The sequence below is a fragment of the Schistocerca cancellata genome, chromosome 2 (genome assembly GCF_023864275.1).
Source record: "Schistocerca cancellata isolate TAMUIC-IGC-003103 chromosome 2, iqSchCanc2.1, whole genome shotgun sequence".
Lineage (NCBI taxonomy): Eukaryota > Metazoa > Arthropoda > Insecta > Orthoptera > Acrididae > Schistocerca > Schistocerca cancellata.
Genome location: NC_064627.1, coordinates 840,650,745 through 840,670,714, shown reverse-complemented (window position 1 = coordinate 840,670,714; position 19,970 = coordinate 840,650,745). Strand labels below are relative to the sequence as shown.

At 38.2% G+C, this 19,970-nt stretch overlaps 1 protein-coding gene across 2 annotated transcripts in view; it reads left to right on the top strand.

The window, feature by feature from the left end:
- The window catches only part of LOC126162756 (sodium-independent sulfate anion transporter-like), a 323,935-nt gene extending 319,078 nt beyond the window's left edge, over positions 1–4,857 (top strand). For both annotated transcript variants that reach the window (XM_049919441.1, XM_049919440.1), the window contains exons 11-12: positions 2,499–2,642; positions 3,233–4,857. In XM_049919441.1, coding sequence (XP_049775398.1) covers positions 2,499–2,642; positions 3,233–3,333 — 245 coding nt within the window. In that variant the 3' untranslated portion in view covers positions 3,334–4,857. The remainder of the gene's footprint in view (positions 1–2,498; positions 2,643–3,232) is intronic.
- Positions 4,858–19,970: the final 15,113 nt, after the last annotated feature.

Sequence of the window (19,970 nt, the reverse complement as noted above, 5' to 3'; positions counted from 1 at the left end):
GAAACCTTAGACCCAGTTTTACACAGACCATAATTTTCTCAGGTACTTGGCAAGATCTTATGCTAAGGTATGATGGTAGTAGTTGTTGTGAGCTTTGCACATTGATATTTTTACATATGTATAAATTTCTATTACGTTCAGCCTGTCATCATTTTTGCATTGTCTTTTGAACCAAGAGTGCAACAGCCTTTGCTTCCTCAATATTTTTTGAGTTTCTTTGTTAAGCCATGGTGGATCTTTTCTGTCCTTAATCCACTTTCTCAGCATATATTTCTCCATAGTATGATTTACAGTCTGTTTAAACTTTATCCATAGTTCCTCTATGTTCATTGTACTGGAATTAAATGATGTCAGTTCATTGTCCAAGTGGGATGCTAGCAATTGTCTATCCACTCTTTCTGTCAGAAATGCTCTACTAGCCTTCTTGATTGATTTATGAACTTTAGTGACCAAAATTGCTATGATGACATCATGGTCACTTATCCCTGTTTCTATATTGATGAGTTAATTAGGTCAGATCTGTCTGTAGCTATATAGTCTAAAATATATCCATAGCATGTGGACTGTTGAATTAGCTACTCAACCTAGTTATTGGAAAACATGTTCCAAAGAACTTCACAGGACTGTCTCTCTGTACCACATGCAATGAATCCACAGTCATCCCAATCAATACTCTGTAGTTTAAAGTCACCCCCACCTAACATTGCATTAGCTGGATATATCTGCACTACTGACCATAGGCTTTCTTTCAGTGACTCTAAAACCATCACAGTGGAGTTGGATGGCCAGTAAAAGCATCCAGCAGTTAACTTTGTTTCTATGAGACCTGTTATAAGGGACCAGATAACTTCACTGTCATAATATTCAAACTCAAATTCTCTAGAACAATATTTTTATCAATTGCAATGAACACATCTCTCCATGTGGCACCTAATCTGTCTGTTCGATATACATTCCATGAATTGCTAAATATCTCAGAGCTTTCTACATTTGGTTTCAGCCACTCTCAGTCCCGAGAATAATTTGAGTGTGAGAAGTTTCCTGAAGGGCAGTAACTTCAGGAAATTCATTATGAATAGATTGAAAATTTACTGATAAAATTTTGATAGTCAGTGTTTTCACTCTGAATGTGGTCTGATTTTGCTATCTGTGAGCTACCCAAGCAGCTGCTTTCCCTGACCTATCAAGGGGAGTCCTACAATTCTCTACCCAATAATGCAGGTCCAGAAACCCACAGCCAAGACCATCACAGAGACAATGAAGCCTTTAGTTAGCTCCAAGGCAAAGGATCCCAATCAATTCTGGGACCAATGCTGCAAATTGTGAGCTCTGCTAGCACACCGTGAGTGAGGCCAGCAGTCTTCACAACCTCCATCAGCTGCCTATATGAGCTGAGAGTAGCCTCTGAACCCAAACAACAGGCATCACTGGCGGTGATGTGAACCACAACTTGCCAACAATTGCATCCTGAATGCTCAATAGCTGTAGGCAAGACCTTCTCCACATCTCATATGAGGCCCCCCCAGCAGGTATACTGAGAACACATTGGCTTTCTTTCTGGCCCTGAACACTGTATGCCTAAAGGGCTCCATAATGTGCCTAATGGTGGTGCTCCCAATAACTAGTAAACCCCTTCCTTAGTGTTCCTGCTCAGGCCCTGTTGGAGGACCCCACGCACGGGGAGATGGGCAAGGCCAGACAGCCAACCTTCCTTCTGGCCCTCCACCTCAAGCGACATGAACATGTTACCAACTGCCACCCATCCTCTTGTGAGGGAAGATCCACTACATTGGGCACATTGTGAGGTGCCTTGTCAGCAGAGCCAATAGGTGAAACAATCAACACTTGAGGTGTCTCATGAAACATGCCAGTCTGTGCCACTGGTACATCCTGAAGCAGCAGGTTCAAAATGGCTGACCATAGCCAAAAGCACAATTAGCTGTTTCCGAACAATGGCCATGTCTTCTTGCATCGACACACAGCATGCGCAGATCCAACCCATCCCAGTTTTACTAACTTCAGAATTGACTATATATTTTATTGTAATCACCATTGAAACACTTATCATGGTGATTCCTTTCTGATTTTATTTTATTCTTGCTATATTATGCTGGGTGTAGGCAGTTGTTTCTTACCTTTAACATTCTTTTTATATGAAATTTAATAACCTAAATACAGATTGCTTGCAACACTTTCTTATTTCATACTAACCTACAATTTTATTTCACAGTACAAAATGTAAATGAGGTAAAAGGCAGAGCATTTACATGCAATTTTGTGAATACATTTAAAGACAAATTAAGTGATATAATGAACTGCTTGAAAAAATAAATTTTAGTCACTGTTATCATTTTTGCATGTCGCTGCACTGAAGTGCACATTAACATTTTCTGGGAGGATATGACATGTTATCAGATATTTCAAATACTCTTTGCTTAATCAGTCCAACATTCTAAAAGAAGAAGATGGAACACTGGTATTCACTTGTAATGTTGCAGGTATCAGAGCTCTAGCAGCTGATCTTAGCCGTCGTGGTCATCACTGTGTATTTCACAGATTGCGACCAGATGTTTCAGATGTACTGGGAGTTACTGACACACAGTGCTCTTCCACAGAGGAAGAACTTCACACTATTTTGCAAGGTGGGTACTCTGAAACAATATCACATTCAAATGTTTCTGTTTGTGTTAACTAGAATCACACAATTCCATAGAATAGGAACACAAGTAGAATATGGGTCTCTTTAATAGCTACTGAAATCTAAGCATTGTAATTTTTGTGAGTTCAGGAATTTGACATCCATGCCTTTCCACTTGGATATTCACTGAAATTATTTTTCTCTTTATAATAAACCTGATACTTCATATGTTGGTGCCTCAGGAAGGAAAATATCTTCCAACCAGTTATAAAATCCAGAATTCCTCATAATGAACTGTGGCAAAATATGAAATTTAGAGCACTGATAAACAAGTGTGTAGAACTAGCATACTACAGAAGAGAGTATGCAGGGGGTGCCATAGATAAGTGTTCTTCTTACAGGTTTTTTTCATTTTTGGAAAAAATTCACATCACAAAAGCACGTGTCAGATGGATCAGCAATTGGTCTTGTACTTTATAACCACCACACCTGCACTAACAGCAGCCTATTATTGTCACAGAGTGCAAGGAGGGAGCAGTATGTTTAAGAATTTGAGAATATTACAGCTAATTGTAATATATCTATCTTTTGCAGGTCTCTATGATGCTGATGCCACTGTTTTGCAAATAAAGGATCCAGACAATTCATCCAGCCAAGCAACTTTGGTCAGTAATCATAATACCACAAAACTGTGAGAAAAAAAATCCTATCTTCCCTGCTTATTAACTCACAGCCAAAGATTCACAGCAGTGTCACTGCAATACGTAAGCTGATCAGTTGCAATGGATCTGTTTTGTTTGCTTGTAGCTACACACACAAAAATGAAATGAGGCTGAAATTCATTGGCAGGCAACAAGAAATGGTTGAATTGTCTGTGCTCAGTAAGCAAAGTACAATAGAAGATTTGCATTTGTGTTTTTCACAGTAAGTTTGAATATGGAAATCAGTGTCCGTTTATTTATACATTGTCACTATCAGACTTTCAGTCAGTCTTGTGTAATCATTCAACTGCTGCTAACAAGTATTCAATCACGCAAGTCCAAGAACTCTCAAATGTATGCTCACAAGACATGTAAGAGGAAGACTACTGAAAGCGTTTAAAAAGAAAATGTGGTGGTCTATATGCAACACTAACTATCTAATACTGTGTAAATAGATAGTGTAATAGATATCTAATACTGTGTAAAGTGAGAGGATGGGTCTATCATTCATCAATGTTGCAGTGTTGCAAAGGCAGTCATTTTATAACAGTGTGAAGAGAAGGATAGCTATAATATACAGTCTCACAACTGTAGTATGTGCTTTAATCTGTTTCTGAATGCCCATAGGTGTGCCTAAGCAGGAGTCAACTAGCAGTTATTAGTGACATACAATATGTAAGTGATGAGTGAGAGTGGCATCAGATGGCAGTTAAGACTATTTGAAGCAGCATAATTGAGTGAGAATAATAAACATAAATCTCAGTCATTCTTCTTTATGTGGGAAGAGATGGAAAATATTTGTAAAACAAATGAATAAATCATTATTTAACAAATGATGTGCATTTCTAGCTGTTGACATACATTAGTGTCCTTTTTGCTTGAAGTCATCACCTGGAGAAAGGATTTTCACTAGTCATGCAGAAGACGGATGCAGAAGTAATTGGCAGCTCATCATAAATGAATATGAATACTAAAATTGTGATGAAAGTGGAATATATGTGGTATGTTCATGTGACACTGACACTTAAGACTTAGCACTATGATATTTCATATGTCTACATACCATGGAGCCTGTAATTATTACCATAAATGTCGGTCATAGCCACGTAGTCTTCCTTTAGTGTATGACTAGTTTATAAATATGCCTCATTTTAAAAAAAATAATTCTTTAACTGTGAGAACCTCTACTGGAACCTACTGAACATTAAAAATCTTAACTGGAGGGCACTGGTTATTCAGTTAAAATGCACTGCAGTGAAAATGTTTAAATTATTGTAATTTGGCATAGAATCAGTTCATTATTGGCATGCAACAACATCTATGTTTTATACTGTAACTAGCTTCACATTCATTTTCATCAACTATTTTCATCACTATTTACTTAATGTTCCTATTTGAAAGTTTTAGTACGAGACACATATCCAAATATATTTCAGCACTAAGTTATTTATGCTTAAGTTTCACAGATGTGAACCATGTGACTGTGATTTTGTAATTAAATTTGTGTGAAAATTTGAATAGTGCTGTTGTCTTTCTTTTTTTTCTTATACAAAACCAGAAGCACCAAATCCAAATAATTACTTCCTTGTTTCAGTAAATAAAGCAAAGCTCATAATGACAAATTTAAAAAATTAACAAAATCTTTCAAAGGCTAGCTGAAGTGGCAAGATGATGTGACTTCAGCAACAACGGTAGTGTATAGCTGAAGTATTTCTTCCAAAGTGAAAAGATATTAGATCATAATCAATTAACTAAAAATACACACACACACACACACACACACACACACACACACACACACACACACACACACACACACACTAATGCTGGTCTTATATTGCGTAATTGTTGCTAAGGTGTCATCATAGCTATCACAGCAGGTGTACGTAATGCTTATGAAAATAATTAAAGCTGTGCAAAATAAGAACTCAGGAAGTGTACAATGCCACTAGACATGTAAATCATGAAATGTGTCTACTGGAAAACAGGTCTTTTTCACTTCTCAAAGTAAATTCAAATACATTTTTTCACATAATAAAATAGAGTATGACACAATTAATTACTATTACCCAGTTAGAACTACTGACTCAAGTTTATTATTATTTGAATCAGTATTGGTTATCTAGCTGTCAGATACAAGTGATTGGAAAATACCGATGAAGTAATTGTATACCACCACATCTTACGTACTAATAAGGAAAATCTCAGCGGTGAAAATTTATCCCTCTGTGAAGATTTGAACATCAAGTGTCATTACTATAGACATCTGCAAGGGGGCCTAGAGGGGACACTTACTCCCTCCTTGAATCTGGTTGCAGGCTTTTTATTCATTACAGAAATCTCATGCATTTCTATTAATGATTATCAGCAACTTCAGGTTTAACACTGCTGAGCCCAATGGGAGGGAGGTACTGGGATTTCAGCAATCACTATACAGGATTTGGGAAATTACGTGAATTCCTAGACAATGTGGCAATTTTGCTGATAAATTTTATGTGAATATTTTCTACCAATATTTTATAAGTCATTGGTAGCCTTGAATTTATCACATCATTTCACATTGTCGAATATCAATAGATTGCATTCCATTTAGGTATCAAAGTAACATACCTCAAAAGTATGGGGGCATTCAATAAGTAACGCAACACTTTTTTTTTTATCTTGACCAATTTTGGTTGAAAAAATGCGGAATTTGTTGTAGGACATCGTGGAATATTTCTGCGTCAGTCCCTATAGTTTCATGAAGTTCCAACATGTGCCAGCACTATATGTAGCCTTTAAAAAGGCACCTGTAACAAAGGTTCCAAGCAGAGAATTGTCAATGATTTCCTTAAGAAGAGAACCAGAGCATCGCAGACATTTACATGCACTTGCAGAGTGTATACGGAGACCTGTCACTGAAAAAAAGCATAGTGAGCCATTGGGCTTAGATTAGATTAGATTAATACTAGTTCCATGGATCATGAATACAATATTTCGTAATGATATGGAACGAGTCAAATTTTCCAATACATTACATAATTAAGTTAATTTAACAACATAATTAAGTTAATATAACAACTTTTTTATTTTATTTTATTTTTTAAAAAAAAAATTTTATATTGTTTGGTTTTTTCTTTTTTTTTTCTTAATTTATATCTAAAAATTCCTCTATGGAGTAGAAGGAGTTGTGATTCAGAAATTCTTTTAATTTCTTCTTAAATACTTCTTGGTTATCTGTCAGACTTTTGATACTATTTGGTAAGTGACCAAAGACTTTAGTGCCAGTATAATTCACCCCTTTCTGTGCCAAAGTTAGATTTAATCTTGAATAGTGGAGATCATCCTTTCTCCTAGTATTGTAGTTATGCACACTGCTATTACTTTTGAATTGGGTTTGGTTGTTAATAACAAATTTCATAAGAGACTATATATACTGGGAAGCTACTGTGAATATCCCTAGATCCTTAAATAAATGTCTGCAGGATGATCTTGGGTGGACTCCAGCTATTATTCTTATTACACACTTTTGTGCAATAAATACTTTATTCCTCAGTGATGAATTACCCCAAAATATGATGCCATATGCAAGCAATGAGTGAAAATAGGCGTAGTAAGCTAATTTACTAAGACGTTTATCACCAAAATTTGCAATGACCCTTATTGCATAAGTAGCTGAACTCAAACGTTTCGGCAGATCATCAATGTGTTTCTTCCAATTTAATCTCTCATCAATGGACACACCTAAAAATTTTGAATATTCCACCTTAGCTATGTGCTTCTGATTAAGGTCTATATTTATTAATGGCATCATACCATTTACTGTACGGAACTGTATGTAGTGTGTCTTATCAAAATTCAGCGAGACTCCGTTTACAAGGAACCACTTAGTAATTTTCTGAAAGACATTATTGACAATTTCATCAGTTAATTCTTGTTTGTCAGGTGTGATTACTATACTTGTATCATCAGCAAAGAGAACTAACTTTGCCTCTTCATGAATATAGAATGGCAAGTCATTAATATATATTAAGAACAACAAAGGACCCAAGACCAACCCTTGTGGAACCCCATTCTTGATAGTTCCCCAGTTTGAGGAATGTGCTCATCTTTGCATATTATGAGAACTGCTTATTTCAACTTTCTGCACTCTTCCAGTTAGGTATGAATTAAACCATTTGTGCACTGTCCCACTCATGCCACAATACTTGAGATTGTCTAGCAGAATTTCATGATTTACACAATCAAAAGCCTTTGAGAGATCACAAAAAATCCCAATGGGTGGTGTTCGGTTATTCAGATCATTCAAAATTTGATGGGTGAAAGCATACATGGCATTTTCTGTTGAAAAACCTTTCTGGAAACCAAACTGACATTTTGTTAGTACTTTATTTTTACAGATATGTGAAGCTACTCTTGAATACATTACTTTCTCAAAAATTTTGGATAAAGCTGTTAGAAGGGAGATTGGACGGTAATTGTTGACATCAGATCCATCCCCTTTTTTATGCAGAGGTATAACAATAGCATATTTCAGTCCACCAGGGAAAATGCCCTGTTCCAGAGAGCTATTACACAGGTGGCTGAGAATCTTACTTATCTGTTGAGAACAAGCTTTTAGTATTTTGCTGGAAATGCCATCAATTCCATGTGAGTTTTTGCTTTTAAGCAAGTTTATTATTTTCCTAATTTCAGAGGGAGAAATGGATGAGATTTTAATTGTATCAAATTGCATAGGTATGGCCTCTTCCAGTAACTGCCTAGCATCTTCTAATGAACACCTGGATCCTACTATATCCACAACATTTAGAAAATGATTATTAAAAATATTTTCAACTTCTGACTTTTTGTTCGTAAAGTTTTCATTCAATTTGATGGTAATACTGTCTTCCTGTGCTCTTGGTTGACCTGTTTCTCTTATAATAATATTCCAAATTGTTTTACTTTTATTATCAGAGTTGCTAATTTCAGACATGATACACATACTTCTGGATTTTTTTAATAACTTTTCTTAATATAGCTCAGTAGTTTTTATAATGTTTGATAGTTTCTGGGTCACTACTCTTTCTTGCTGTCAGATACATTTCCCTTTTCCAGTTACAAGATATTTTTATACCCTTTGTAAGCCATGGTTTGTTACATGGTTTCTTACGAGTATATTTAACTATTTTCTTGGCGAAGCAGTTTTCAAATGCATTTACAAAAGTGTCATGAAATAAATTATATTTTAAATTGGCATCAGGTTCACAGTACACCTCATTCCAGTCTAACTGCTGTAGGCTTTCCCTGATATTTGCAATTGTTAAATCGTTGACTGAACATACTACTTTGGAGGACTGTTTAGTACTGCTGAATGGAGCTATGTCATATATTGTAATTAGCTGTGCACCATGATCAGAAAGACCATTCTCAACAGGTTGAGCATTTATCTGGTTAAACTTATCTTGGTCTATAAAGAAGTTATGTATCAGTGAGCTGCTATCCTTTACCACCCGAGTAGGAAAATCAATAACGGGTGTCAAATTGAAAGAACCGAGTAATACTTCAAGGTCATTTTTCCTATTACCCTCTTTCAGAGAATCTACATTGAAGTCCCCACAAATAACAATTTGATTCCCCTTATCTGACAGATAGCACAACAAGGAGTCCAAATTTTTCAGAAATAGGTGAAAATTTCCTGATGGGGACCTATATACAGTTACAATTATAAATGTGCCTTTATTTAATTTAAGCTCACAGGCACATGCTTCTATATGTTTCTCTACACAAAACTTTTTTGTTTCTATACTTTTTGCACAATGATAACTTTTGACATATATGGCAACTCCTCCTTTCTCCATATTTTCTCTAATTACATGTGCAGAGAGCTTATATCCACTTACATTTACCTTATCCATATCAGTAACAATGTTATGCTCAGACAGGCATAGTATATCTATTTCATCCTCAGCTTCTAAATCTTCTAAACAAACCAGAAGCTCATCTATTTTATTCTTTAAACTCCCAATATTTTGATGAAATATACTTACATTATTTTTAATTATACTTTTATGAGAACCTTTCCTTATTCTAACATTTGCAGTACTCTCCTGTCTGAGTTTCTCATTGTGCTTAGGCCTAGTTCCTATACCAGTGGTCACATGGTGTTCAGAGAGGCAGATTATGTCAACTGGGTTGGGTGACTTTAATTCATCAATGCAATTACCTAGGACTGAGATACAACTTGGTGGAGATAAAATTTCTGGTGATTGGTGAAAATTTATAATTGACAGCTGTGATTGGTGATCCAATGTGCTAGAATCGTGCTGTTTAATTTCTTTCCTAAACTGAAGATTTGTTTCAATCCTGACCTCTCGTAGAACTTGACATCTTTCTGTCTTACCTATCCTAAAAAAGGTGCTGCTCCAACACCTGTAACCACTGGTATTTTACAATTCATGGCAGTGCCTTCCCCCCTTAAATTTCCTGCTATTACCCCAGCCAGTTTACCCTTCTGTCATCACACAACAAGGTTGCACAAACCTATACAATCTTCTGCATGCCGGCTGGCTGACCACATGCAGCTGTGTCTCCCACTATGTTGGAAAGTGCGCACACTCTCATTGAACATGATTGGTGTTTGGCCCAATGAAGGATGCACACTGTGGGACTCAGTACGTGGATGATGGGGAGGTTATTAATGCAGCAAGATGTCAGCTCCGACATCAGCTGGTAGAGCAGTAGTGTGCAGGCATTTAGGTCCTCCCAGTAAGGTGGCACAAGCCCATCACATTGAAGGGAGATTATGCTGAAAAACAGAGTTTTGTAGCCAAAAGAGTGGAGAATAATTGGAGTATTGGAATTCTGAATAGAACCAACCTGCTTTCAGAAACAAAAATGTGTCACATTACTTACTGAACACCCCTTGTACTATGTCAGTAATTATCAATCATTTGAGCTACCATGCAATTACTTGGTATAATCATGTAAATATTAGTGCATGGGGCAGAGACACAGTTATGGCTCAAAATTGGCTACATAAAAATTGGCATTTTTAGAAATTTGCCCCCTCTTGGACAAAATTTCTGTGGGCACCCATGATAACTACACTAGTGTGAAACTGTACAAGTAAAATTTGTTATCATTCACTGAATCCAATTATGGGTCATAAACATTGGACACAAAGCTGTATGAGTGTGGTCTAAGAATGGAAATAAAATATGAGAGACTCAACACGAATTTGTGTACAAGCAGATTACAGTTGTCCCTTCATGGCAGCTCTTCTAGAGAGTAAAGGAACACTTAAATAAAGGTAAGCAATAAAATAAATCTCTGACTGTCTAGAACGTAGATGTACATCATCTTTTTGTGAAATAAGTGTCCTTTCAAACAAATTATATGTTACACATCACTATTTTCACGGTAACATAAGCTACGAAAAATGTTGATAAGTAACTTGACAGTCTGTGATTTGTGATTGAGCCCAATGTTAGAACCTACAATAATATGATTCTCAGAGGATTTTTTTTTTGTTTTTCTTTGTTTTTGGAATGCACTGAACCAAATAATATGTTCTGACTTGAGAACTTTTGAAAAATGTTCTTTCATTGTAACTAAAACATACCTGTCCTTTTTTCCCCCTAAGGTAAGTCTTTCCACTCCCGGGATTGGAATGACTCCTTACCCTCTCCCTTAAAACCCACATCCTTTCGTCTTTCCCTCACCTTCCCTCTTTCCTGATGAAGCAACCGTTTGTTGCGAAAGCTTGAATTTTGTGTGTATGTTTGTGTTTGTTTGTATGTCTATCGACCTGCCAGTGCTTTTGTTTGGTAAGTCTCGTCATCTTTGTTTTTAGATATATTATAAACATATGTTTATTTGGACTTTTTCTTGTTTTTATGTGTGGAATATGCCCTTGGAAGGTTGCAAAATTATTTTTGATACACACTGTAAGAAAATGAAATTCATGATCATTTTTTGATGTTTATTTTCTGCTTCTCCACTTTTAAGAAATACTGTTTAATGGCAGAGTATACTGAGGTGATAGAAGTCATGAGATACCTCCTAATATTGTGTCACACCTGTAGTGCAGCAGATCAATGCAGCATGGACTCAACAAGTCATTGGAAGCTCCTGCAGGAATACTGAGCCTTGCTGCCTCTACAGCTGTCCATAATTGTGAAAGTGTTGCCAGTGCAGGATTTTGTGCATGAACTAACCTCTTGATTATATCCCATATGTGTTCAATGGGATTCATACTGGCCAATCTGGGTAAGAAAATCATTCACTCAAATTGCCCAGAATATTCTTCAAACTAATCACAAACAATTGTAGCCCAGAGACATGGTGCGTTATCATCCATAAAAATTCCACCATTGTTTCGGAACATAGAGTCTATGAATGGTCGCAAATGGTGTCCAAACTGCCAAACACAACCATTTCCAGTAAATGGTTGGTTCAGTTGAACCAGAGGGCATAGTCTGCTACATGTAAACACCACAGCCCACACCTTTATGAAGCCACCAACAGCTTGCACTGTGCCTTGATGACAATTTGGTCCCATGCATTCATGGGGTCTGCACCACACTTGACCCCTACCATCAGCTCTTACCAACTGAAATCAGGACTCATCTGATGAAGCTATGGTTTTCCAGTCATCTAGGGTCCAACCAATAGGTCATAAGCCCAGCAGAGGTGCCACAGGTAATGTCATGCTGTTAACAAAGGCACACATGTCGGTCATTTGCTGCCATAACCCATTAACACAAATTCTACTGCACTGTCCTAATGGATACATTCATCGTACATTCCACACTAATTTTTGCAGTTATTTCATGCAGTTAAGTGAAGCCCGTGGGCCACTGCATTGTCTACGCTGAGAGGTAATGCCTGAAATTTGGTGTTCTCAACACACTCTTGGCACTTTTTTATCTCAGAATATTGAATTCCCGAACAATTTCCAAAACTGAGTATACCGTGCATCTAGTGTTCAAGTCTATTAATTCCCATTGTGCAGCCATAAGAATGTCAGAAACCTTTCCACATGAATCACCTGGGCAAAATGATAGTTCCACCAATGCTTATACTTCTTGTACATATGTCCATATTGCTATCCCATGACTTATGTCACCTCAGTGTATGACTACTCATTAATACTGAGAATTTAATTTGTTATGGTTTTCTTCTTTTTCATATTTTTAATGTTCAGTGTCAATGTACCATTATTATTATATGAATAAAATATTGTTTTATGAATATTTTCTATTTTTATTCCCTACTTTGATGATCATTTTGTTGGATATTTCCTGCATTTTCAAAACATTTTGAGAATGTGGCCTATGAAACAATGCAGTATTTCTGAGTGCAGGAAAGCATTTTCCTGTAGGTTGAATGATTGATCCTAGTTTGAAGGAGGTCTGGTTTTGTTTTATTTTCTAATCAGCTTTTCATGAAGTCTTGATAATAAAATACTATGATACTGGCTTCACATGGAACTTTGCTGATTATGGTGGTTTCTCTTCTTCAGCGACGATGAACAAAGACTGAATCACTGATTGCAAAGGTATGTATGACAGCAACTTTTCCAAACTCATATTATAATGTTAATGGACTTTTCTAGTGTCAACATACAGTGTGTGTAGAAATCATGACAGTAGTGTAACTGGTCTTGAAGATATAGGTCCACAGAAAATTGTGATATCTGCAAAAAACTGAAGTCAAACAATGGAAAATCCAGGATGGAATGTGTAGTTTCAGCTCTCTGTGACTGCAGACGTGTGTGCAAGTTGCGCTTGCATGTGTGTGTGTGTGTGTGTGTGTGTGTGTGTGTGTGTGTGTGTGTGTGTGTGTGTACTGCTGACAAAGGCCTTAATGCCCGAAAGCTATGATTGTGTGAGTCTTTTTATGGTGCCTATCACAACTCAGCATCTCCGCTGTATTGTTAAAAACTGAAGTCAGGGACTTATGTCATTTCTGCAACAGATGGCTGCTGCCATAACATCACTGTGGCATAATACTGTACAAGTGTGTTAAGTATTAACAAAGAAAGTGATTATAACAATGTATTCATGTTATCATCAGCTTCCAGAAATAGTAACATGTAATTGGGAATCTGCTGTGTGTGTAGTACACCAAAGAAGTGGACCAAAACTATGAAAAATATAGACAAAAAATTATCAGATATTCTATCACATTTTCATGTTCCAGACAACTTAAGGAGGTTGAATGAAGGCTAACTTCAAAACCAGACACCCAATTAGAATAGCTCTCTGCATCTGCAACAACTCCAGCTTCACACTCATTGACTGCAAATTTTTGAAATCTCATTGTCCATTAATCACCTCATTATTAATTATGCCCTCATCTGCACAACATTGAACATTCCAGATCCAAAGTCCAAGCATAATGATGCAACAAATACCTAACATACAATGACCAACTCACCCAAGAGTATAAAAATCCTCCCACTTGTCCTCACTACAAAGTCAATCACCTCCTGAAATAATAACTGAATCTGTAATTCCCACACCCTATTCAACAACTGCAATCCATCACAGCTAACCTACCCCTGTAAGTGTAAAGTTAAGCCTCCTCCTATCAAATATGAATTACAAGTTCCCATCTTCCCTATCAATATCTACATCTACATCTACACTCTGCAAACCACTGTGAAGTGCATGGCAGAGGTTGCATCCCATTGTACCAGTTATTTGGGTTTCTTTCCATTCCGTTCACATATAGTCTGAATGCCTCTGTGTGTGCAGTAATTTTCTAATCTTATCCTCATGATCCCTATGTGAGCAATATGTAGGGTGTTGTAGTATATTTCCAGAGCCATCATTTAAAACCAGTTCTTGAAACTTCATTAGTAGTCTTTCTTGGGATAGTTTCCATCTATCTTCAAGAGTCTTCCAGTTCAGTTCATTCAGTATCTCTGTGACACTCTCCCATGGATCAAACAAATCTGTGACCATTCATGCTGCTGTTCTCTGTATATGTTCAATATCCCCTATTAGTCCTATTTGGTACAGGTCACACACTTTTGAGCAATATTCCAGAATGCGTTGCAGAGTGAAATAGTTTATAAAGTGATTGAACTTCCTCAGTACACTACCAATAAACTAAGTCTACCACCTGATTTATCCACCATTGAGCATATGTGATCATTCCATTTCATGCACCTACAAAGTGTTACATCCAGTTGTATGTATGAGCTGGCCAATTTCAACAGTGACTCATTGATATTATAGTCATAGGATACTATGTTTTTTTTTTTCATTTTGTGAAGTGTACAGTTTTACATTTCTGAACATTTAAAGCAAGTTGTCAAGCTTTGTATCACTTTGAAATCTTATCAAGATCTGACTGAATATTTATGCCGCTTTTTTCAGACAGTACTTCATTATAGATATCTGCATCATTTGCAGAAAGTCTGAGGTTACTATTAATATTGTCTGCAAGGTCATTAACATAAAACATGAACAGCAAGGGTCCCAACACACTTTCCTGGGGCACACATGATGTTACTTCTACACATTACAATGACTTTCCAACCAAGATAACATGCTAGATCCTCCCTACCAAAAAGTCTTGAATCCTGTCACAAGTTTCACTTCATACCCCATATGACTACTTTTGACAATAAACAAAGGTGTTGTATTGAGGCAAATGCTTTTCAGAAATCAAGAAACACTGTATTTACCTGACTGCATTGATCCAAATCTTTCAACGTCATGTGAGAAAAGTGCTAGTTGGAGTCTTTCTGCTTGTTTTAGTTGTCCTTTGTACTTTGGTAATCATTGTTGCCATAACTGAGACCAGAATCCATGTGAACATCCTCAAAGAGGTCAGGTCTATTTATTGCCATTAGATCCAACATATATTTTCATCACGAGTGGGATTCCTAACTACCTGTTCTAGGACGTTTTCAGATAAGGCATTTAGTAATGTTTCACAGGATGTCTTATCACTTCCACCACTAACAAAACTGTAATTTTCCCAATTAATTGTGGATGATAAAAATCTCCCTCAATATTTACAGTACGACTGGGGAATTTATGTACAAGTGAACTGAGGTTTCCTCTTAAAGTTTTTGGTTATATCAGGAGATGAGACTTGTGGTCCATAGAAGGATCTAGTTATCATTTTATCCCCATCCTTGATACTGAGTCTTGCCCAAACAATCTCACATGCAGTTTCAATTTCTATCTTGGTGTATTTGAGTTTCTTGCTTAGTGTGAAAAATACACCACTTCCATTTCCCATTTGCTTGTCCTTTCGATGTACATTTAAATTTTCCCAATAATCTCACTGCTATCAATTGCATGTTTTGCAGCATCTAATATTAGGTGAGCTTCACTGTTTTTCAGGATCACTTAGAGATTCATTTCTTTCAATCTTACACTGATATATCTGCGTTTCCTATAGCTATTGTTATCTTGACAAGATGTAGAGTCGTTTAATCTAAAAAACCCTTGTGTGCACCCTCATATGGTCAGCTACCTGAGTAGCAGCCTCTGATGTCTAGTGCACACCTGACCCATTTAGGGGGACCGTACAGCTCTCAACACTATGGCACAAGTCCAGGAAGTCGCAGCCTAGGTTGTCTCAGAATCTTCAAAGTGTCTGGTTCAGTCCATCCATTCTACTCAGAACTGAAGGGCCATGATCAGTTCTAGAGGGAGTACTCCAAGTAGTGAGCTTCGTTGAAACTCAGTGCGTGAGGCTGGTCTTCTGAACCCTCTCTGCAAGTCGCTGGAATGATCCAAGTATGACCTTGGGGCCCAGATGACAGGTATCATTTGTTCAAACATGCACCACAATCTGCAGCCGGTTGCGCCCTGTTCCCTCGATGGTTGCTGGAACAGCCTCTTCAACATGAATGAAGCTCCCAGGCATACACACTGAGTGCACCCAGTGTCCTTTCCTGTCCATTGCTGTCATTTCCCTAAGGAGTACATCATTCGCCATATGTTTGAACTGCCAACGATTAGCAGCCTGTACCCCTTAGCGTCTGCCTCCTCTTGACACCAGACAAGACAGTTGTTTCCAAAACAGATTACATGAGTTGTAATGGTTCAGTTTCAGTTTCAGTGAAAGTCAGCACTTCAAACTTGTTGTTTAGGGGGATCGGTACAACACTCTGAATTCTCCCTGGTCCCTGTCCACCCTGTACAAGACGCCTTGATGTACCACTGACACGCCACTTGCAGTCAAGTGGACAAGTAATGACAGATCCTGTAGAGTCACCTAATCTAAAAAAAAAAAAAAAAACCTTACATGCACCCACATACAGTCAGCTATCTGAGTAGCAGCCTCTGATGTGAAGTGAATGCCTGAGCCATTTAGGGGGGTCCACAGGAGAGTATAGTGCTTGAGGTATCTCTGGTACTGGTATCACAGTTACACAACTCTTGAGAGCTCTTCCAACACCCCAATTTGCAGCAACTGCAATCATTTGACAATATTCATGGCAATTTCCAGCTGCTTATGAACCTCAGCCAACTCATCCCGCGTTTGGCTGCATTTTGTCTGGTGCAATGTACTACAAAAAAGTGAACAGATAACTTTAAGTCTGCTGATTATCTTTGAATCTGTTGAGCTAAGAAGTTGCTAAAACAAGGAATAAATTATCCTCACTTCGCGTGAATAAATCCAGTGCAATGGTAACATGCATGGAACTACTGATGCATGTGCGAAAATTTGACACTCACGCACTCTCTCTCTCTCTCTCTCTCTCTCTCTCTCTCTCTCTCTCTCTCTCTCCACTCACACACACTGGCTGGTGGCTGCGGGTCACTACAAACATAATTTGTTTTTGTGCCAGAGTTCTCTGAAAATTCCATCCCTTTAAGCAACTCCACTTCATCCAACAAATTACACTAGCTGCCATTCCATATTTTACATAATGCCACGTCATATACTCACAGAACCACTCCCATTTTACTTACTCCCTTCTAGATACCTTGTCTAATTCCAATCTCATCTCATACTGCACAGAATTTGTTTCCTCCTGTACGTACTCCTCATAATAAGACTAGCCAGTTTCTACTGTATAACACCTAACCCCCACAATACACAGGGAATTTCAAAATTCACTTTATCGAATCCAACAAGAGCTAATAATTGGGCCACTGAAGACAACCTACAATTGAACTACAGCAGCTTCACCAACACCATAAACAGCATTACAGTAACAACTTCATCACCATGGTAGATGTCCATCACCGTATTAAGATAATAAATTGTTGAAATTCAAATTGTTTCACCATCCTTTTGTATTCAACTTTATTGTACTCAATAACTATACAGCTGAATATCGGATGAGTAGCTGCTGTAAGCTCCCCCCCCCCACCCCCCCCCCCCCCCACCCCACCCTCCCTTTCCCGCCCCTCACCTGTGGGGGATAAGGCCCATGAAACATGAAAGCTAGAGAGAGAATATTGTTCAGCAAGAGCAAGTGGTTCTGACTATGTTACATGTAGTATTCCTCCAAATTAATCTAAATTAAGAGCTGACAAGAAGCCAACCATAAAGACTGAATTTTATCTCAATTTGAAAAAGATGTATAGTTTTCATATTACTATTGAAAATTAAAAAATACCGCGGTTCGATCACGTCTGCATTTTTACTTTCTGCCAGGAAGAACACAGGGGAAGTGACCAGGCGTCTCAGAGTGAACCAAAGTGATGTTGTGAGGACATGGAGGAGATACAGGGAGACAGGAACTATAGATGACATGCCTCGTTCAGGCCGCCCAGGGGCTACTACTGCAGTGGACGACCGCTACCTATGGATTATGGTTCAGAGAAAACCTCACAGCAACACCACCATGTTGAACAATGCTTTATGTGCAGTCACAGGGTGTCGTGTTACGACTCAAACTGTGCATAATAGGCTGCATGATGCGCAACTTCACTCCTGACGTCCATGGCGAGGTCCATCTTTGCAACCATGACACCATGCAGAACGGTACAGATGGGCCCATCAACATGCCAAATGGATCGCTCAGGATTGGCATCACATTCTCTTAACCGATGAGTGTTGCATATGCCTTCAACCAGACAACTGTTGGAGATGTGTTTTGAGGCAACCCGGTCAGGCTGAACGACTTACACACACTGTCCAGAGAGTGCAGCAAGGTGGAGGTTCCCTGTTGTTTTGGGGTGGTATTATGTGAGACTGACGTATGCTGCCGGTGGTCATGGAAGGTGCCGTAACGGCTGTACGATACGTGAATGCCATCCTCCGACTGATAGTGCAAACATGTCAGCAACATATTGGCGAAGCATTCGTCCTCATGGACGACAATTCGCGTCCCCGTCATGCATATCTTGTGAATGACTTCCTTCAAGATAACAACATCACTCGACTAGAGTGGCTAGCATGTTCTCCAGACATGAACCCTATCAAGCATGCCTGGGATAGATTGAAAAGGGTTGTTTATGGATGACGTGGCCCACCAACCACTCTGAGGGATCCACGCCGAATCGTTGTTGAGGAGCAGGACAATCTGGACCAACAGTGCCTTGGTGAACTTGTGGATAATATGCCGCAACAAATACAGGCATGCATCTTAGCAAGAGGACGTGCTACTGGGTATCAGAGGTACCGGTGTGTACAGCAATCTGGACCACCATCTCTGAAGGTCTTGCTGTATGGTGGTACAACATGCAATGTGTGGTTTTCATGAGCAATAATATGTTGATTTTCTGTACAGGTTCCAGAACTAACGGACTGTTAACAGTCGGTACCTGGGGATCCAACGGCCAACTTATTGCGCCCTTGCCATAGCTAGTGTATTGGGGGCTCATAACTCTCTAATTTATGGGGATTGCCAATTAATAATAATACAGGTACATATGCGGCCCAAGGTCGTCCCCTCCCCCCTCCCCTTAAAGAGTTGCGAAATCTTTCTTCCTGTCTCAGCTTACTACACTCCAGGAAGAGATGTATTTCATAAGATGTTTGTTTCAATAACAACGTGCTCAGGAAATGAGCGCATTGTGCTATCAGACTAAGCGAAAAGTGTGTCACATGTTATTGAATTCTAATATATTTTAATGTTGGACATTTATAATCTAAATTTGCGATGTTTTTGGGACATGCCTGCAGGTAGCCACCACAGTTCGCGGATATCTATCTTTAGATTCTACGAAAATGATGTAAAAAGCTAAAATTCACATACGATATACATCTCTATAGTGTTTCTAAGCCTGTCAAAAATTTTTTCTTCATATTAAGTAGGTTTGGAGCTATGTTTTCTTTTCTTAAAATAGGGAAAATTTATGCGTCTGGGAAAGTTTCTTTCTTGAGAATAACCAGGCACAGACATTTGCACAGTGAACTGAGAATACAGCGGTAGCTGACAATGACGGTACAGCTGCCAGTGGTGTATTGGTGGTGGAAGCAGTCCAGACCCCTCGCAGTCAAATGCTACCTAACATAAACAGGACTATACTTTCGCAGCAACTGTTTTCAATATTTAACTTCCCTATGTGTTTGTCTTTGCAGAATTCAGTAACACTCTGAATGGGCAAAATGCTGTCAGAACTTCTTGTATTATACATTTTACATGTGTTCTTGACTTTCTTGCGTAGTTAATGGGTCGACAGTTTTGCGTTGTGTTTTGTGATGCGTTGAGAGAAAGTACTAGGTGAACAGTTCAGCCAGAG